This window comes from Hyla sarda, chromosome 1 (assembly GCF_029499605.1).
Source record: "Hyla sarda isolate aHylSar1 chromosome 1, aHylSar1.hap1, whole genome shotgun sequence".
In the NCBI taxonomy this organism is placed as follows: domain Eukaryota; kingdom Metazoa; phylum Chordata; class Amphibia; order Anura; family Hylidae; genus Hyla; species Hyla sarda.
The window spans coordinates 571,557,646-571,579,920 of NC_079189.1; the positions used below are offsets into that span (position 1 = coordinate 571,557,646).

Consider the following 22,275-nt stretch of genomic DNA (forward strand, 5'->3'; position numbering starts at 1 on the left):
AACCCCCATACAGCAACTTTTAGTATAATCATGGGTCGCAACTGGTGGGCCCACAGATTGAAAATACCGTATTTTTCGTCCTATAGGACGCACCGGCGTATAAGACGCACCCAATTTATAGGTGCGAAATCTAAAAAAAATAAAGATTTTGAACCCAATAGTGGTCTTCAATCTGCGGACCTCCAGATGTTGCAAAACTACAACTTCCAGCATGCCCGGACAGCCGTTGGCTGTCCGGGCATGCTGGGAGTTGTAGTTTTGCAACATCTGGAGGTCTGCAGATTGAAGACCACTGCAGGAGGAGGTAATACTCACGTGTCCCCGCCGCTCCGGACCCGTCACCGCTGCCCTGGATGTCGCTCCATAGCTGTCGCCGCGTCCCCGTCGCTCCGGAACGTCTCTGCTGCCGGCCGGGTATCCTTGCTCTCCGTCGCCACCATCACGTCGTTACGCACGCCGACGCACGTACGCGACGACGTGATGACGAGGAAGGAGAGCGCCGGCCATACAGGGGATCCCTGAACGGAGAAGACACCGAGGAGGCAGGTAAGGTCCCTCCCGGTGTCCTGTAAGCACTAACCTGGCTATTCAGTCGGGCTGTTCGGGACCGCCGCGGTGAAGTCGCGGCGGTCCCGAACAGCCCGACTGAACAGCCGGGTTAGTGTCACTTTCCCTTCAGACGCGGCGGTCAGCTTTGATCGCCGCGTCTGAAGGGTTAATACAGGGCATTACCGCGATCGGTGATGTCCTGTATTAGCCGCGGGTCCCGGCCGTTGATGGCCGCAGGGACCGCCGCGATAGGGGTGTATTCGCCGTATAAGACACACCGACTTTTCCCCCCCAGTTTTGGGGAAGAAAGAGTGCGTCTTATACGGAGAAAAAAAACGGTAAATGCTCAGATACTGAAATTTTTCTGAAAATTTGAGGAATGCCATTAAAGTGAAGATCGCTCCGTGCACCGGATTACCGAGGTGCTGGCTGGAGATCGCAGAGGTCCCGACTGCCAGACCCCCAGTGATCAGACTTCTTATAAGCGGTCTAGGGGCAGAGAACCCCTTTATGCTCTTAAGTCCAGAACATCATAAGACAAAAAATTTTTTTTTTTACAAAAGTGAAGCCCAAAATAAGTGGAAACTGGGATAGGTTTATTCACACTAAGAAGTTCCACCTGGATAAAACTTTGCCGGCACTAGGACCACGTGGACTTGCGCTGTCACTACTAATAGCAATGGAGTTGGCAAGGAATTCAGTCAAAGAATAAACATGCTCATTCTTTTTGGCGGAAAATTCTTAGTGTAGATTCATAAATTCTGCTCTGAATCCCATTGACAGCAATAGGGGTCTGCTTTAAAGTGGAGTCCACCTGAAATTTTCAAGTGTAAATTGTGGGCGGAAGTTCTCAGTGTGAACAGGCCCTAATGTTCATTTTATTTCCTTTTTCTAGCAATTTTATTATAGAAAATATGGTGGCACCGTCTCCAGGTAACAGTCAGCCTACACTTACCACACTGGCTGCTGTAGATTGTATGCTATTAAATCAGCAAAAAAATAATAACAGCAATAGATCTGCAGCAGATCTGTTCTGTATGGAAAATCAATAAAAAAAATTATATATATCTCCATATCCACACACACCTATTTATATCTCTACAATTTACACATATTCAAGTATTTAAAAAAAAAAATAAAAAAAAATAATTTATATATATATATATCTAATATATAAATATATAATATATAAATATATAATATATATATTATATATATATATATAATATTAAAAAAAAAAATCCTATAACCCGTTACAGCAATTACCAAAAGAAGAACAATAACAGACAACAGGCTGCATCCACATGCTGACATTAATTCACTTATAACGGAGACCAATCACGCACACATATGCTGGAGCTCCTCCGTACAGCACTGAGCGTCTCTATGGCATGTCACGGGGAACAAGAAACAGCAAATGAAGATGTTCCTGACACTGCTGAAAAACGTATCTTACAGGGCTGTGCAGAGAACCTAAAGAGAGTTATCCAGGGTTGAAACATGCAAAGAAAGCGCCACACCTGTCCTCAGGTTGTGTGTGGTATTACAACTCATTTTGGTAATACAACTCCGCTTTATGCACTTCAAAAGTATCTGAACTGCAATACCACACACAACCTGAGGACAAAGATTGTGCTGTATCTGGAAGAAAGCAGCCATGTTTTTCGAATCCTGTATAATCCCTGGATTATCACTGTGTGAGAGATCGTGTGTGAATGTGCCCTTAAGTAGGGTAACAAGTAGAGCATTCGCAGCGTATTTTGCTGCATATTTTCTGCTACTGCTGAAGTCAATCGGTAGGAAAATCAGCAGCAGAAAATACACAGCAAAATATGCAAGTGTGACCCTAATGTAAAGGTTTTATTCCCTCAAAATAGACATTGTAGCAAACAGATGGATCATCACAAACAAGATATTGATAGATTTTCTCATCGGAACACCATCATTGCTTTACATTAGGGAAACCCTTTTAAAGGGGTACACCGCCCCTGGAAATCGTATCCCCTATGCAAAGGAAGGATAAGGGATAAGATGTCTGATCGCAGGGGTGGGGGGATGAGGCTTCGGTCGCTGGGACCCCTCACGATCTCGGGCAGCTGTGGTTGTGCCGTCCCACCACACCCACTCCATTAATGTCTATAGGAGGGGGTGTGACTGCTGTCGCCGCTCTTCATGCCAATGGCCGCCTGATCCCAGCTTTCTGAACGCCCGCGGGGACTGCCAGGAAATCCTTTTAATAGGAGATAAGATGTCCAGAAGCGGAGTACCCCTTGAACTCAAAGACGCAGGGAAAACCTGTACGCCCTGTGCCCGTTCTTCTATGAGGCGAGCTCAGGAGCCCTATGTCTAATGCCAGACAGTACCAATCGTGGTGATGCCTGGCATTAGCCCCTTAGACGCCGAAATCAAAGTTGATTGTGGCATCTAAAATAGAAAAAAAAAAAAAAAACTGTCAATGGAGCTCAGCGGAGCTGATCGGGACCATCGCAGTGTCCCTTTCAGCTGAGCGGACAGTGGGAGGGCCCTTCCCTGCCTTCTGATGCTCCCAGAAGCCTCAGCAGCCTGAAGCAATTGAGCACCGATAACACTGATCAATACTATACTATGGAATAGCATTGAACAGTGTATGCAATCCAAGGATTGCATGTAATAGTCACAAAAAAGTTAATAAATGTGAATTAACCACTTCCCTAATAAAATTCTGAATAGTCCCCCTTTTCCTATAAAAAAAAACAAAAATAAAACATGTGGTATTGCTGTGTGCATAAAATGTCCGTACTATAAAAATATAAGGTTAATTAAAGCGCAAGGTCAATGGTGTATATGTAAAAAAAAATTCCAAAGTCCAAAATTGCATATTTTTGGTCACTTTGTATACCCTAAAAAAGAAAATGTATAAAAAGCGATCATAAAGTCCCATCAGAACAAAAATGGTACTGAGAAAAACTACAGATCACGGCGCAAAACAAATGAGCCTTCACACATTCCCGTATACAGAAAAATAAAAAGGTTATAGGGGTCGGAGGAGGAGAATTTTCATGCAAAATGTTATCATTTTTTTTTTATTTTTAAGAGAAGTAAAACAAAATCAAACCTATATAAGTTGGGTATTATTTTAATTGTAGGGACCTACAGAACATAAGGTGTCATTTTTACTGAAACGTGCACGGTGCACAAACAGAAGTAACCAAAAATCAAAAAATTTGATTTTTCTTCAATTTTGTCCCACAAATATAAAATGTTTTTGTTTCGCTGTAGATTGTAATGACAATCATTTTATCACAAAGTAAAAATGGTAGCCCAAAAAACAAGCCCATATATGGGTCTGTAGGTGAAAAACAAAGTGATTTTTAGAAGCTGAGGAGGAAAAAAAAAACTAAAGTGCAGTCCTTAAGGGGTTAATGCTCTATGAAAGGCTATCACCTATGGGCAAACCACACAAAATACTTCAATGTTTTCTTCTATAGGCAAAGAGGTGATCATATATACAAGACGACCCCGCAGTGTCTTTTTTGTGGTATAGAAAAGTGGTGTGAACTATTTTTATATGAGAATTTTTTTTTTTTATAAATCAAAGCCAAATGTACTTTGACATACGTTTGACTACACTGGCTTAAAGGGGTACTCCAGTGGAATTTGTTTTTTTTTTTTATCAACTGGTGCAAGAAAGTTACAGATTTGCAAATTACAATTTTTTTTGTCAGACCACAGTGCTCTCTGCTGACACCTCTGTCCATGTCAGGAACTGTCCAGAGCAGGAGAGGTTTGCTATGGGGATTTGCTGCTACTCTGGACAGTTCCTGACATGGACAGTGGTGTCACCAGAGAGCACTGTGGTCAGACAAAAGAAATAATATAACTTCCTCTGTAGTATACAGCGGCTGATAAGTACTGGAAGGATTAAGATTATAATTTTTTTTTTATAGAACTAATTTACAAATCTGTTTCTGGAACCAGTTATAATTTATATTATCCATTTGTAATATACCTTGGTTATAAAATGTGTATATGTTCGTTCCTGCAGCTACTGTCTGTGTGTCTCTGTAAGGAGTCCAAATACATGAAGTGAGGGTGGACAAGCAGGGCTCTGGGCCCTGAGGGCCTATAACAAGCTCCCGGCTCACACGAGGATGATTGACAAGCCAGGAGCCAGCACAGAGCCCTGCTTCTCCTGCCCTCACTTCATGTAATGGAACAACTCAGACATGTAGGCAATAGCTGCAGGGACATTCAAAAATATACAAATGTTTTAATCAATGTATATTACAGATATACATACACTATTATCTATATTATATCATAAGTTTTCGTTAAAAACAGGTACACTTTAATGGAGGACAGTAGAGATGAGCGAACTTACAGTAAATTCGATTCGTCACGAACTTCTCGGCTCGGCAGTTGATGATTTATCCTGCGTAAAGGAGTTCAGCTTTCAGGTGCTCTGGTGGGCTGGACAAGGTGGATACAGTCCTAGGAGACTCTTTCCTAGGACTGTATCCACCTTTTCCAGCCCACCAGAGCACCTGAAAGCTGAACTAATTTATGCAGGATAAGTCATCAACTGCCGAGCCGAGAAGTTCGTGACGAATTGAATTTACTGTAAGTTCGCTCATCTCTAGAGGACATCAGAGCTCTGCTATATGTACAAAGGCATAGGTTAAACATTTGTACTGTATAAAGACGAGCACTCTCTCCCCCCCCCCCCCCAGGTTATCATTCCTTTAAGACTCCTATGACCCAAAATAGTGCTATACCGTTATATACCGTGGAACCGCCTTAAGTTACAAAAATACTGTGATACACATTTTTGGTCATACCACCCACCTCTAACCCAAAACCAATTAATAAAAAAAAAAGAGAATTGAGTCCTGTAGACAATGCACTGTAGTGCCAAACAAAGCCAGAATTACTACTGTGCTTCTGTGTCCTGAGTTGCAGTACCAGACCCCCCCACACCTATGACAGTGGAGCTGTAGGCACTGTAGTGTTCAGACCACAGCCCATCAGCCAGATTCGCTTTTTTTCGTTAAAACATAGCTCTTAAAAGGGGTACTCCAGTGAGAAAAAAATTTTTTTCATATTAACTGGCTCCTGAAAGTTAAAAAGATTTGTAAATTGCTACTAATAAAAAATAAATCTTCATCCTACCAGTACTTATCAGCTGCTGATGTTGAGTTGTTTCTGTCTGACCACAGTGCTCTCTGCTGACACCTGTCTGTCTCAGGAATTGTCCAGAGCAGGAGAGGTTTGCTATGGGGATTTGCTCCTACTCTGGCCAGTTCCTGAGACAGACAGACAGATGTCAGCAGAGAGCACTGTGGTCAGAAAGAAAACAACTCAACTTCAGGAACTGACAAGTACTGGAAGGATTAAGATTTTTTTTTTTTAATAGAAGTAATTTACAAATCTGTTCAACTTTCTGGAGCCAGTTGATACGGCAAAAAAAAAAAAAAAAAAAAAAAAGGCATTAAGGCACCCTCTGGCCTGTTTGAAATGTATGCAACTCCCATTGACTTTAATGGAGTAATGATAGGGGCCTTTGTCATAGGGCTTTCCTTTAGATAGGAAATGACAATGTTCCCCAACCAGGGTACCACCATCTGTTGCAAAACTACAACTCCCAGCATGCCCGGACAGCCTTTGGCTGTCCGGGCATGCTGAGAGTTGTAGTTTTGCATCAGCTGAAGACATTCTGGTTGGAAAACCTTGCCCTATGAACATGGCAGTGTTGAATGTGAGGAGGAAGGTTACACCTGCCTCCCCCCGCCCCACCATAGAATTATAGTTTATGGAGAAGACCATACAGAAACTCTTCATGGCCCAATAGAAAATGATCACAGAGTACAAAACGTCCCACAAGGTTAACAAATAGTCAAATTAACTCTGGGATCTGAAGTGTTGACCAAGGAAATGATGCCAAGGTAAACTTTATGTACGACCCCTTATCAAAATAGGTCAACTTGGATTCTATTCAGTGACTCCTCAGGTGCCCTGGTGACTCTGGACGATAAAAAAAAAAATTCTGCCTGGACCAAACTGTAGACTTAGGCCCCTTTCACACTACCGTTATGACCCATGAATAACGTCCGTCAACCTTTTTTTTCCTTTCTGGAGTTTGACGGGTCATAAAGGGCAATACGGGTCCCGATGTACCCCCATTATAGTCAATGGGGTCCGTTGGGAGCCGCTATTTTCAGAGAGAATAGCGGGAGAAAAAGACGGTGCAAGCACAATTTTTTTTCTCCTGTGACCCTAAAATAATGTTGCCTGAAATGGGGAAATACTGCAAAGATAGTTATCCGTTTACTGCATTAAAGAACACATACAGGATATATCAAGGAAATGCACAAATATCAATTCTTAACGTTTACTCATGATATCAAAAGCAAACAGTTTAAGGGTCCGTTCACACGTACTGTAAACACTGCAGAATTTATGTGGTATTAAACTATACAAATATACCTTGGCCGTCCTCACTGACAGGAGGGAGATGGCGCTACCTGGGCCGACCACGCTGCACAGGAGGGAGATCGCGCTACATAGGCTGACCGCACTGACGAGGAGATGGTACTACCTGGGCTGACTGCCCTGCACAGGAGGGGGATGGCGCTACCTGGGCCGACCACACTGACGCGGAGATAGCGCTACCTAGGCTGACTACCCTGACAGTGGGAGTGGCGCTACCTAGGCTGACTACCCTGACGGTGGGAGAGGGCACTACCTAGGCTGACTACCCTGACAGTGGGAGATGGCGCTACCTAGGCCGACTACCCTGACAGTGGGAGATGGCGCTACCTAGGCTGACTACCCTGACAGTGGGAGATGGCGCTACCTAGGCTGACTACCCTGACAGTGGGAGATGGCGCTACCTAGGCTGACCGCACTGACAAGGAGATGGCGCTACCTGGGCCAACCTCCCTACACAGTAGGGGGATGGAGCTACCTGGGCAGACAGCCCTGACTAGGGGAGATGGCGGTACCTGGGCAGACCGCACCACCTGGGCCGACCGCACTGACGGGGGGAGATGGCACTACCTGGGCCGACCGCACTGACGGGGGGAGATGGCACTACCTGGGCCGACCGCACTTATGAGAAGATGGCACCATTTTATTACTGCTCACCCTACACCAGGCATTACGACAGTAATCATTTAGCTATCACATTGCATATTCACATAATAGAAAACCAAAGAAAGGCAACACTTTTTAAAGGTTCATGCAATAGGGGGGAGATGTAGAGAAAAAGAGAAATCTCATCATTTCTGTAATATTGGAAAAAAAATCTAAATATATATTTTTTTTAAATGTATAATTCTTTAAACAGAAGGAAGGGAAGCTGTTTAGAACCTGAAATCCCTTCCACTCCTGCAACTAAATGCATTTAGTCAGCTAATAAAAATACATTTGAGAAGTAATTTCCTTAATATATGCTGTAAATCTAATACAAAACATAACAGAGTGGTAAGCAGCTTGATAAATATAGCTATTATGTTGCAAGAACCACAATGCGGCCCACCAGGAGGTAGTGACATCACTGTAATGATTAATTCAGCGATACTGCTCGCTCCTACCCCCAATGGATGACAGCCTATTATATAGACCAGTGTTTTCCATGCTGGGAGTTATAGTTCTGCAACAGCTCGAGGCACCTTGGTTGGGAAACAATGATATAGACAAAGAGCAAAATCCTGCAGAAACATTTTCTAGCTGTTATAGAAAAACCAGAACACGGTTAACAAACAAAAAAAGGCCAAACTTACAAGACAGCTCATAAAGATGTGCAGGAAAGCACAAGGCCCCACGTCAAATCCGCTAGGACAAATGTTAGTGATGTCATACGAGGTAAGAGAAGCGGGGTCTGAGCCGCGCTCTGCCAAGAGGGGGTTAAACACACACCCGGTCGGCCTGCTCATCCAAATCACATGACAACGTACAGTAATCTGAAGCTTATACCTTGGGATTGTGACGCATTTCGTGTTGCAGTTCTGTGTCGTGATGGCCTTCTCCAGTTCGTCCAGTTGTCCTGTCTTCTTGAGCTTTTTCACCAAGCTCTTCACCGCTTTTTCGCACCATTTCTCTTCCTGGCCATTCTGCTCCCCACCGCCGGCGCCTGTGGTCCCGCTCGCCGACTTCTTCCACCCGAGGAGACGTTTCACGACGGGAGGCGTAAAGGGCAATATGGAGGACATAATGGTGCAGTTTCAACTCACGTAAAAAAATAAAAATAAAAAAAAAGAAAGGAAAAAAAAAACCTAAAGAGAAATATAGCGGACATTAGGTGAGATGCTCCGAGACCTGCAACCTAGGTCTAATCCAGTGTTTCCCAAGAAGGGTGCCTCCAGCTGTTGCAAAAGTACAACCCCCAGCATGCAGGAAGTTGTAGTTTTGCAACAGCTGGAGGCACCCTGCTTGGAAAACACTGATCTAATCATACAAGCTCAAAATCTGATGTTTTACAGGATTAGAAAAAAAAAAAAAAAAAAAATTGTTGCTTTCTTCTAAAAACAGCGTCACCTCTTCCCATAGGTTGTCTCTGGTATTGCATCTCCGCTTGTTTGATGAAAATTGGTCTTTGCTGCAATACCACGCTCAACCTGTGGACAGATATGGTGCTGTTTTGGGAAGAAAGCAGCCATTACATTTTTTTCCCAGTAAAAAATGCAAATTTAAATCCTAACCAATGTACATTGCAGTGACCACAAAAGTCACATACATACATATGATATTTGCATGATAATATCAAAGTAGGTGTGGAATAGAACACAAACAATGCATCAAAAATAATATAGTTGCCAAGTATAAGTCAGTTGTCCTCAACCAGTGTGCCTCCAGCTGTTGCAAAACTACAACTCCGAGTTGGCTGTCCAGGCATGCTGTGAGTTGTGGTTTTGCAACAGCTGGAGACGCACTGGTTAGGAAACACTAGTTTACAGTATAAAGACCAAAGGAGCACCCCTGAAACACACAACTAGAGATGAGCGAACTTACAGTAAATTCCATTCCTCACGAACTTCTCGGCTCGGCAGTTCATGACTTTTCCTGCGTGAATTAGTTCAGCCTTCAGGTGCTCCGGTGGGCTGGAAAAGGTGGATACAGTCCTAGGAAAGTCTCCTAGGACTGTATTCACCTGTTCCAGCCCACGGGAGCACCTGACCACTGAACAAATTTATGCAGGATAAGTCATCAACTGCCGAGCCGAGAAGTTCGTGACAAATCAAATTTACTGTAAGTTTGCTCGTCTCTATACACAACACATCTTTATCTAATCCCATTACATCTTTTTACAATGGAAACTGAGTGGCCGCTATGTATTTGTCAAAGTGAACCATATGAGCGCTGCCGCCCTGAGTCCATTTAATCGAGCCAAGCAGATGATTCACTTGGAAACTTACTCATTTCTTTTGTTCGTAGAGAACAAACCGCTGAAGACTCGAGCCGAGATGGAGACAAAAATCACAGCGTATCCCAATGTGTACAGAGCAGACAGAATCACAGCGTATCCCAATGTGTACAGAGCAGACAGAATCACAGCGTATCCCAATGTGTACAGAGCAGACAGAATCACAGCGTATCCCAATGTATACAGAGCAGACAGAATCACAGCGTATCCCAATGTATACAGAGCAGACAGAATCACAGCGTATCCCAATGTGTACAGAGCAGACAAAATCACAGCGTATCCCAATGTGTACAGAGCAGACAGAATCACAGCGTATCCCAATGTATACAGAGCAGACAATCACAGCGTATCCCAATGTATACAGAGCAGACAGAATCACAGCGTATCCCAATGTGTACAGAGCAGACAGAATCACAGCGTATCCCAATGTATACAGAGCAGACAGAATCACAGCGTATCCCAATGTATACAGAGCAGACAGAATCACAGCGTATCCCAATGTGTACAGAGCAGACAGAATCACAGCGTATCCCAATGTGTACAGAGCAGACAGAATCACAGCGTATCCCAATGTATACAGAGCAGACAGAATCACATCGTATCCCAATGTGTACAGAGCAGACAGAATCACATCGTATCCCAATGTATACAGAGCAGACAGAATCACAGCGTATTTCAATGTGTACAGAGCAGACAGAATCACAGCGTATCCCAATGTATACAGAGCAGACAGAATCACAGCGTATCCCAATGTGTACAGAGCAGAGAATCACAGCGTATCCCAATGTATACAGAGCAGACAGAATCACAGCGTATCCCAATGTGTACAGAGCAGACAGAATCACAGCGTATCCCAATGTGTACAGAGCAGACAGAATCACAGCGTATCCCAATGTGTACAGAGCAGACAGAATCACAGCGTATCCCAATGTATACAGAGCAAACGTGATGTGAACTCAGCCTAACTCAAAGACACCGCCCTTCCAAGCTATATCTATACACTGCTGCTACTATCTCTATGGGATCAGGATATATAGTAATTGTACACCTTTCCTGAGGCGGTGTTCACACATTGCATTTTTTTTGCTTTTGTTCTGAATTTCCTGAAATCACTGAAAAAAAAAAGTTGGTATTTTTCCACAATTGTGCAAATGACTGGAAATATTGTGGCAAGAACAGCCAGAATGCTGTACAAATTCAACCTGTTACCAAAACCTTCATAAAACAACTCAATTGTGATTATTGGTTAACTCACTCACCTCATGGCACTATTAAAACTTTGAATAAGAAAATGCATTAAAACTGCTTATGGTGTGAACTGACCTCAACCCACTTATGAGTAATGAGTTCATCACCAGAGCAGAAGATAACCGATAGCACTGATCAGTGCTATGCCCTATGCATAGCACTGAACAATATTAGCAATCAAAGGATTGGTAAAATGTCCCCACTGGGGGGCTATTTTATAGCAAAGTGTTAAAAAAAATGTTTAAAAAAAAAGTAGTAAAGGGGGGGAAAAAAAAAAAGAGAAAAATCCCCTCCCCCAATAAAAATTTTAAATGTCCCGTTTTCCCCTATTTAACAAACATGTTTGGTATCGCCGTGCCCGTAAATGTCCAAACTATTAAAATATAATGTTAATGAACCCGTACGGTGAACGGAACAAAAACAAAAAGTCTACATTGCTGCTTTTTGGTCACATTTAAAAAAAATGTAATACTTTTTTAAAAAAAATTAAAGTTTTAAGGTATCAATAAAAAGTACAGATAACAGTGCATAAAATGAGCCCTCATAACTCTGCTTATACAGAAAAATGAAAAAGTTTAGGTCGTCAAAATAGAGGGATTTTAAACGCACTAATTTGGTTAAAAATGTTGCGATTTTTTTTTTAAGCGCAACAATAATAGAAAAGTATGTAATCATGGGTATCATTTTAATGGTATTGAACCACAGAATAAAGAACACGTAATTTTTACAGTAAATTGTATGGTGTGAAAACAAAATCTTGCAAAATTGCAGTTTTCTTTTTCATTTTTCCACACAAATAGTATTTTTTGGTTGCACCATACATTTTATGGTAAAGTGAGTGATGGCATTAAAACGGACAACTGGTCGCTCAAAAAAAAACAAGCCCTCATACTAGTTTGTGGATGAAAATATAAAAGTTACAATTTTTAGAAGGAGAGGAGGAAAAAACGAAAATGCAAAGAGAATATTGGCATTTTCACCTTAAGGACCAGGCCAATTTTATTTTTGTGCTTTCGTTCTTTCCTCCTCACTTTCTAAAATCCATAACTCTTATATTTCCATCTACAGACCCATAAAAGGGCTTGTTTTTTGCGTGACCAATTATATTTTGTAATGAAACCTCTCATTTTACCAAGAAATGTATGAAGAACCCAAGGAATAAATTTTTTAGGGAGGAAATTTAAATAAAAATCCACAATTTTGCACATTTTGGAGGGTTTCGTTTTCACACTGTACAGTTTATGGTAAAAATGACGTGTTCTTTATTCTGTGGGTCAATATGATTAAAATGATACCCATGGCTACTTTTCTTTTTATCGCTTTAAAAAAAAAAAAAAAAAAAAATATTTGGTTCAAATCAGTAATCTAAAATCGCCTTATTTTGACCACCTATAACTTTTAAATTTTTCCGTATATGGGGCGGTATGAGGGCTCTTTTTTGCGCCATCATCTGTACTTTTTATCAATACCACATTTGCATATATAAAACTTTTAGATCACTTATAAATTTTTTGGGGAATAAAATGTGACAAAAAAAAAAGCTGCCTTTTTGTTACATTTTTTACACTTCACCGTTCACCCTACGGGATCATTAACATTATATTTTGATAGTTTGGACATTTAAGCACGCAGCGATACCCCCAAAAAGCGTAAAAAATTTTGGGGGCAAAATGGGAAAAAGGGATAATTTTTATTGGGGGAGGGGCTTTGCTTTTTTTTTTCCCTTTTTATTTTTAAATTTACACTTTATGTACCCACAGGAGACTATCAATAGCAATCCTTTGATTGCTAATACTGTTCAGTGCTATGCATGGGACATAGCCCTGATCAGTATTATCGGCGATCTCCTGCTCTTTTCTGCTCGATCTCAGACCAGAGCAGAAGACGCCGGAAGACAGACGGAGGATGGTGAGGGGGATCTCCGGCCGCCATTACAGATGATCTGATTCCTCACGGCAGCGCTGCGGGCGATCCACTCCTCTATTTTAACATGCGCAGCCGATAGCAGCCGAGACCTGCAGTGTATGACAGGAACACCGCTCCGATGCTCACGGTCATACACAGGACGGAAATGTAAGTACATTTACATATGTAAGGGGTTAAGGTCAAAATGGGCTTAGTCCTTAAGGGGTTAAGAGGTATTCGGATACCTAGCACATTTCTAACCATTGATTGTATTTCCAACCAGAAATGACGTAGAGATATACAATCCCAAAATATATGGGGTACAGTACCTATGTCCCTATTACACCTCCGGCACCTAGAGGAAATCTGCGGGTAAAAATGGCTGAGAATTTTCGGAGTATGATACCACTGGAAAAGTATTTTATATTGAGTCTCCTTGTGAGAAGGAAATAATTTTAGTGATTGAACTGTAACCAGTATGGAGCCAAACCCATACCTGCCACATCAGCTAAAATAGGTATGCACAAGACTGTCTACATTATTGCCTAATATCTTATGCTGCACCATATAAGAAAAAAAAAAAGGCAATCGTTTAAGGTAGTGTCTCCCAACCACGGTGCCTCCAGCTGTTGCAAAACTACAACTCCCAGCATGCCTGGACAGCCAACGGCTGTCCAGGCATGCTGGGAGTTGAAGTTTTGCAACAGATGGAGGCACCGTGGTTGGGGAACCACTGCTTTATCATCTGGACCCCCCCCCCCCACCGTTCTCCAGAACCAAACTTCTATCATGTTGTCTATGGTGATGTATGTTCAGTTACCTAGAACCAGAAGGTACAGCCTGAACACTAATCCTGTACAAGAACTGGGATATTTTTTTTTTTGATGTCCCGCAATGTACCTGAAAAACCTATGAAAACTTTAGGTATCGTATTATGCATCCTAAATATTGCATCGGCCGACTAAACCTCCCAGATCCCGTACACCATGGTAACAAACTCTTTCACCATTGTATTTGAAGCACCACATTTAAAAGGAGAACTCCGACAAAAATTTAAGATAGGGGAAAAATAGCTATTGGCAGGGGGGTCCAACCGCTGGGACCCCCCTGTGGATAGAGGATAAGTTAATTTTCTCCGGAGATCTCCTTTTAGACTCCCCCTTCGTACAGGAAGAGAATCAATCTGCTATTTCTATTACACTAGGTCATAAAAATACCAAACACAACACATTCTTGTGGGCGAAGTAAAACGCAGCGGAGAAATGTGACATGGCAGAATTTCCAGTTAAGGTGTCTGTACCACAAAAGAAAACAATGAGGCTCGTGCCATCTGAGGTGAGCACATACATCTGTTCACTGCTCATACAGCAACAGACGTCACTTGGGGATCTACACCTACAGGGCTAGGCCGCCAGGAGATGAAAATGTATATACAGATATGAATCATCATTAGACACTAGTCTAACACCAATATATATTTCTATCTGCAGTAATACGGCCTGTACTCGTGGCAGCTGTCCGTTCAAAACCAGACCTGTAAAAATACGTTAAAAAAAAAAATACAACCCTATCTGGCTAGTGTAAATTCAGCTTATAGTTTCATCCGCTGCACCATAATCTCTGTTGGGCCTATAGATATACAGTATTGAAGGTTTGCGCTAAAACATAAAAGATGCGATCTGATTGGTTGTTATGGGCAACTGCACTACTTTCTCTAGACAGATCTTCCCGACTGTGATCATGGAGGAGGCTCGGGTATGTTTTTATTTTGGGGCTGCTTTGCTACATCTTGCACAGGGTACAATGACATCTTAAAGCGCAACTGTCATGAAATCTGGGTGCAATAACCTGCACACAGCAACCTGCACAATCTGGGTGCAATAACCTGCACACAGCCTTTGTACTGTGTGCTGGGTATAGCAATGTTTTTACCTAATTTTTTCAGGCTTTCATGACCCCAAAAAAATGCTTTTGATCACAGCCACTGACAGTCAGATAGGCATGGCACAAGGTAAGCTGTGCCCCACCGCCGCCACGCCCATCCCCTGTATGTCGCACCACGCCCACCCTCTGTATGTCGCGCCACGCCCACCCCCTGTATGTCGCACCACGCCCACCCCCTGTAGGTCGCGCCACGCCCACCCCCTGTAGGTCGCGCCACGCCCACCCCCTGTAGGTCGCGCCACGCCCACCCCCTGTAGGTCGCGCCACGCCCACCCCCTGTAGGTCGCGCCACGCCCACCCCCTGTAGGTCGCGCCACGCCCACCCCCTGTAGGTCGCGCCACGCCTATCCAATTGTCAGTGGCTTTGATCAAAAGCTATTTTTGAAAGCCTGCAAATGTTAGGTAAAAACATTGCTATACTCACCACCTGCACACAGAACAAAGGCTGTGTGCAGGCTATTGCACCCAGATTTCATGAAAGCAGCGCTTAAAGACTATCAATTCTGGAGTGAAATGTTCTGCCCAGTGTCAGGAAGCTTGGTCTCAGTCACAGATCATGGGTCCTTCAATAGGATAATGACCCAAAACACAACTAAAAACACCCACGATGGCTATTTGAAGTTGTTTCAATGGCCCTGAACTGAATCCTATTGAACATTGTGGAAGGTGCTGAAGCCTGCGGTCTGGAGAAGACACCTTTACACCTGAGACAGCTGGAGCAGGATCTTATGAGGAGTGGGCCAAGATACCTGCAGTCTGGAGAAGACACCTCTACACCTGAGACAGCTGGAGCAGGATCTTATGAGGAGTGGGCCAAGATACCTGCAGTCTGGAGAAGACACCTTCACACCTGAGACAGCTGGAGAAGGATCTTATGAGGAGTGGGCCAAGATACCTGCAGTCTGGAGAAGACACCTTCACACCTGAGACAGCTGGAGAAGGATCTTATGAGGAGTGGGCCAAGATACCTGCAGTCTGGAAAAGACACCTTCACACCAGAGACAGCTGGAGCAGGATCTTATGAGGAGTGGGCCAAGATACCTGCAGTCTGGAGAAGACACCTTCACACCTGAGACAGCTGGAGCAGGATCTTATGAGGAGTGGGCCAAGATATCTGCAGTCTGGAGAAGACACCTGCACACCTGAGACAGCTGGAGAAGGATCTTATGAGGAGTGGGCCAAGATACCTGCAGTCTGGAGAAGACACCTTCACACCTGAGACAGCTGGAGCAGGATCTTATGAAGAGTGGGCCAAGATACCTGCAGTCTGGAGAAGACACCTGCACACCTGAGACAGCTGGAGCAGGATCTTATGAAGAGTGGGCCAAGATACCTGCAGTCTGGGGAAGACACCTTTACACCTGAGACAGCTGGAGCAGGATCTTATGAGGAGTGGGCCAAGATACCTGCAGTCTGGAGAAGACACCTGAGACAGCTGGAGAAGGATCTTATGAGGAGTGGACCAAGATACCTGAAGACAAGTGCAGAAGTCTCACTAAGAGTTACAGACTTCACTGGATTGTAGTGAGGTTTTGCATCTAAACATTAAAGTCCAGGGACCATTCATTTGTGTCCAGGATTTTTATTTTTTTATTTTTTTTTTTAAACTGTTTTGTAAAGCAATGTCTTCTCAGTTATTCTCAGGGAATTTTTATCCATTATTACTTTTTATCAGTTTCACATTATTTCAGGAGCATTGTGGGTTTTCCTCTAACAGAAGGTTTTGTCCACGTCTGTATTACACATCAATTTTTATATCCAATGAACGGATAAAAAAAAAAAAAAAAAAATTAATAAATAAAAACACCCCCATTTTGTAACTTTTGGGGACTTTGGCGGAAATAGCCGATAACTTATACCGGAATAGCGGTATAAGTTATCGGCTATCGGCCTGAAAGGTCACAGATTATCGGTAGAGATGAGCGAACAGTAAATTCGATTCGTCACAAACTTCTCGGCTCGGCAGTTGATGACTTATCCTGCATAAATTAGTTCAGCCTTCAGGTGCTCCGGTGGGCTGGAAAAGGTGGATACAGTCCTAGGAAAGAGTCTCCTAGGACTGTATCCACCTTTTCCAGCCCACGGGAGCACCTGAAAGCTGAACTAATTTATGCAAGATAAGCCATCAACTGCCGAGCCGAGAAGTTCGTGACGAATCGAATTTACTGTAAATTCGCTCATCTCTAATCATCAGTATAGGCCCTATTAAAAAAAATAAAAATAAAATTGATCTCGGTCGATCCCTAGTAAAAATTATGCTTTATCTTTATTCTGTAGGTCCATACGGTTACAAAGATACCCAATTTATTTAGGTTTTATTTTGCTACTTAAAATTAAAACTACATGAGCCAAAATAAATTGTCATCTTCTGACCCCTATAACTTATTTTTTCCCGCATACGGGGCTATATGAGGGCAAATTTTTGCCCCATGGTCTGTAGTTTTTATCAATGCTATTTTTGTTTTGATGGGACTTTCTGATCGCTTTATTTTATGGTATATGAAGTGACCAAAAATGCACAATTTTGGATTCAGGATCGCGGTTGTCCGCCATTACCGGCGGGTCACTGGCTGCTATCAGCAGCCGGGACCTGCCGCACATGACCCGAGCATCGCTCCGATGCTCGCGGTTATTTATAGGACGTAAATGTACGTCCTGGTGTGTTAAGTACCAGCTCACCAGGACGTACATTTACGTCCGGCGTCGTTGGGGTTAAATACTTTTTTTTAAGGGACTTTTAATTGCATATACTTATCAATGCTATGCCATTGCATAGCACTGATCAGTGTTATCGGTGATATGCTGCTCCAGCCTGCATGGCTGGCTGGGAGCATCAGACCCCCGATCAGATGGCGAGGAGGCAGGTAAGGGCCCTCCTGCCGTCCTCTCAGCTGATGGGGATATTACGATTTCATCTCGATCAGCTCTGCTGAGCTGCCAGGATCATTTTACTTTCGATTTTGATGCCGCAATCAACTTTGATTGCGGCATCTAAAGAGTTAATGCCGCACAATGGCCCGATCAGCGGAGTCCAGCATTAACCTGGGTCCTGGCTGCTGATAGCAGTTGGGAACCCCCCGGGTTTGAAGCGTACTCAGCTCGTGAACATGCTTCAAACCTGGTAATGGGATCATGGCGTTCAGGTATGCCCTGCGTCCTTAACAGGTTAAGAACCATAACTTTTTATTTTTCCACTGACACCTCATTGTATCATGAAATTTATTACAAAGCCCGAAAAAAAATTATGTGGGGCAAAAAAAGAAAAAAAATATGGAATTTGATTCTGGCGGAAGGATGGACATGTTTACTCTATCAGCAGAATTAACCCCATTACGCAAATGGATGTATATTACTCAGCAGCTGAGTGGGCATCACGGGGCCCTCGGCCGATTGGGCCAATGTCCAGCATTAACCCTTTAGACGCCGCAATAAAAGTTGACTGTGGAGTCCAAATGTGATGAATCCCGTTCCCGCCTAGCTCAGCAGGTCGATCGGGAACTGCAGCATCCCAATCAGCTGAGAGGACAGCAGGAGGTCTCTTACCTTCCTCCTCACTCCAAAGCTCAAGTCAGCCATGGAAGGCTGGAGCAATAGAGCACCGATAACACTGATCAAAGCTGTTCTATGGAGCAACACTGATCACTGTATGCAATCTAAAGATTGCATGTTATAGTTCCCTATGGGGACAAGAATAAAAAAAAAAGTAAAAAATAAAATAAATAAGTAATAAATTTGCATTAGCCCCTTCCCTAATAAAAGTTTAAATCACCCCCCTTTTCCCATTCTTCAAGTAAAAAAATAAAATAATGTGTGGCAACGTTGTGTACGTAAATGTCCAAACTATTAAAACATAATAATTAAACCGCATGGTTTTTGGTTACTTCATATATTAGAGAAAAAAAAAAACATGATCAGAAAGGCGCAAAAAACTGAGCCCTCATACATCCCTGTATGCGGAAAAAAAAAAAAAAAAAAAAAAAGTTATAGGGGTCAGAATTTTAAGCATACAAATTTTTGTACAAAAAGTTGGAATTTTAGTAGTAAATTTTAGTGATTCTTAGTAGTAAACTAAAACAAAATCTATATAAGTTGGTTATAAATTGGGACCTAGAGAATAAAGGGGGAATAAGGTGTCATTGTTACCAAAAGGTGCATTGGGGAAAAAACAGAAGCCCCCGAAATTTGCTAAATTATGTTTTTCTTTCAATTTTGCGACAAATATATATTTTTTTCTTTGTTTTTTCTTTGTTTCACTGTAAGGTAAAATGAGTGATGTCATTACGAAAAGCAATTGACGACACAAAAGACAAGCCCTTCATAAATATGTCCCTTCCATGTGGTGGTGGGAGGTGATTGGTGGGTCTGCTCAAGCAGCCTTGTCCATGAACTCTTTCTTGACCATGACTGCCGGACTGATTAGTGTCCTAGTAAGTATGGGGACCCCTAGTGGTGGGATTTTCAGGGGCTATTCTCTTAATTATTAAAAAAAAAAAATTAAACAACCATATTACAAAAGGTCTTTAATTTTCATCAGTATCAACATATTCAAAGTTTTTTTGATCCGACAGTGCCCACTTAAGAGCATTTAGAGATAAGCTTTACAGCAAGCCCCATAGACTGAAGCTGTCCCACTGACATAAATAGGAAAGGTGTCTGTGTGTTGTCAGTGACCTTTTCAGAGGTCATTCTAGAGTGAGGTCTGTGAGCCAGAGCAGCAATAGGTACAATACCAATGCAATCTCTTTCTTTGGATTGGCCACAGGTTCTCTTTAAAAACAGCTCAGGCAAGATACCTGCCCCTATAATGCATAAAAAATAAATTACAAATAAAATTACAAATTAGAAAATAAAAACCGATTAGAATAAAAATAAATAAATCATGTTTCATTATCTGTATCTAATCAGTAAAAAAAAAAATTACCGTATTATAATTTGAAATCTAGGTGATAGATGTGTGATACAAAAATGACTAATTACTATAACAGACCACAGGAACTAAGAAACAAAAGCAAGTATATAGCCACACAAGGCCTCCTACAGAAGTAAGCACCACAAACATATGGCTTTAGATAGGACTGTTCTATCAAATAGAGCTAGAAGACCACAGGCAAACCCTGCCCTGAGACTCCTGCACTGTAATAATATAACCTAATAACCTGCCTGCATCCATTACTACTATTCAGTGATAAACAGAACGGGCCGGAGCCACATATACCTCACCTGCACGGACAGACAGGGAGGACGCGGTTTGCGGGGACGCTCGCTGCCTTCAATCACTTTCCAAGACACAGAGCTCTGGGTTTACTGGGGGAACATCCAGTGCAGACACATTGATTGAGACGAGATCATTAGTCCCCCTGGTCTACAATCTATGGGGGGAGGAGAGAAGATACAAGAATGTAAACAGCATGGAGGAGGGGAGAGCTGCAAACACATTGCGGCTATACATCCAGGACTGCAAGTCCTGTGCGGACAAATAGGTTCAAAAGAGGCAAAACATAGGACCTCCAAAAAAGATGCAGAATAGAAATTCACCACTACTATAGGGAGGTATTCTTGTTTTTGCACAATTTTCTTTTATTTAGCAAGTTTTTCCGGCTTGTAAAGTCATGTGTAGAGATGAGCGAACTCACAGTAAATTCAATTCGTCACAAACTTCTCGGCTCGGCAGTTGATGGCTTTTCCTGCATAAATTAGTTCAGCTTTCCGGTGCTCCGGTGGGCTGGAAAAGGTGGATACAGTCCTAAGAAAGAGTCTCCTAGGACTGTATCCATCTTTTCCAGCCCACCGGGGCACCTGAAGGCTGAACTAATTTATGCAGGAAAAGTCATCAACTGCCGAGCCGAGAAGTTCGTGACAAATCGAATTTACTGTAAGTTCGCTAATCTCTAGTCATGTGCCTTAGGATTGTTTTTGCTAAATCAATAAAATATACACTCATTTATTTTACTTATTGCAGTATGCCATGATTGTAATTTTTGTACTAAAAAGTAAGTTGCATTTATCTTCTGTGTAAAATTAATGTTTGCGCAAGACAAAAAAAATATGGACGTATCCTTTAATCCTCGGGTGGGGTGGGATGTGGAAAGGTCATTGATGCTTGTCCCCACCCCTCTGCCCATTGTGAATCTTTTTAAAAAGCCACAATTTATTATGTTTTGTGCGCAATTTCTTTAGACACAGAAACCTGCCAGAAAAAAATTGTGTGAAAAGAAAGAAATCTTGTTAAATTTTTGCACAAAACTCTTCTCTAGCTGCGGGATTAAAGTAATGGATTCCATGGATGTGATGGATGTCTATTCAGACATGCTGGCGCTAGGACCACATGGTAAGGCGCCATCTCATACATCAATACATTCCGTATGGAGTTCGCAGAAAGAATAAACGTGTTCTTTCTTTCTGCAGACACTGAAATAGGAATTTCCGAGCCGGACACATCTGGCACGGAATTTCCGCCGTGTGCACAGAGCAGCAGAATTCTGTTAAATTCAATGGGACTCTGCTGCAGTGGAATCTCCGTGCCAAATTCAAACGCAGAATTCTGCATGGAAATTCCGACGTGTGAACATTGCCTAACAAATCCTTACCTAAAAGCTACACGATTTGTAAACGTCCTCATTGTTTGGACAGGATTGGAGATAGTTCTCTGACTTTGTTCAGGGATGTGGAAATAAAAAATAAAATAAACACAAGAGGGACTTAAACGGGAGAAAAATCCACTTGTCCGGGCCGATTTAGATTTTTGCACTCTTGTTTTTTCCACCTTGCATTTTTCCATCTGCACACCCATATGAGGGCTGGTTTTTTGCAGGGCCAATTGTACTTTGTAATGACACCTTTTACTTTTCCATAAGATATGCTCCGAAACAAAAAAAATTAAAGAAACCGGTGAGGTGAAATTGAAATAAAAAAAACAAAGATAATTTAGCAAATTTGGTGTAATATATACCGTATTTATCGGGGTATACCACGCACCGGCCTATAACACGCACCCTCATTTTACCAAGGATATTTGGGTAAAAAAAGTTTTTTACCCAAATATCCATGCTAAAATGAGGGTGCGTGTGTGCGTGTTATACCCCGATACACCCCCAGGAAAGGCAGGGGGAGAGAGGCAGTCGCTGCCCGCTTCTCTCCCCCTGCCTTTCCTGGGGTCTAGAGCGCTGCTGTCGGCCTTTTCACCCCCTGGTTATCGGCGCCGCTGCCCGTTCTGTCCCCCTGACTATCGG

At 42.6% G+C, this 22,275-nt stretch overlaps 1 protein-coding gene across 3 annotated transcripts in view; it reads right to left on the bottom strand.

Moving 5' to 3' along the window:
- The window catches only part of SMAD2 (SMAD family member 2), a 70,033-nt gene that overhangs the window by 32,404 nt on the left and 15,354 nt on the right, over positions 1–22,275 (bottom strand). For 2 of the 3 annotated variants that reach the window (XM_056543713.1, XM_056543695.1), the window contains exons 2-3: positions 20,267–20,415; positions 8,503–8,801 (exon numbers count right to left, since the gene is read on the bottom strand). In XM_056543713.1, coding sequence (XP_056399688.1) covers positions 8,503–8,738 — 236 coding nt within the window. In that variant the 5' untranslated portion in view covers positions 8,739–8,801; positions 20,267–20,415. The remainder of the gene's footprint in view (positions 1–8,502; positions 8,802–20,266; positions 20,416–22,275) is intronic. The other variant, XM_056543702.1, reaches the window with a different exon arrangement.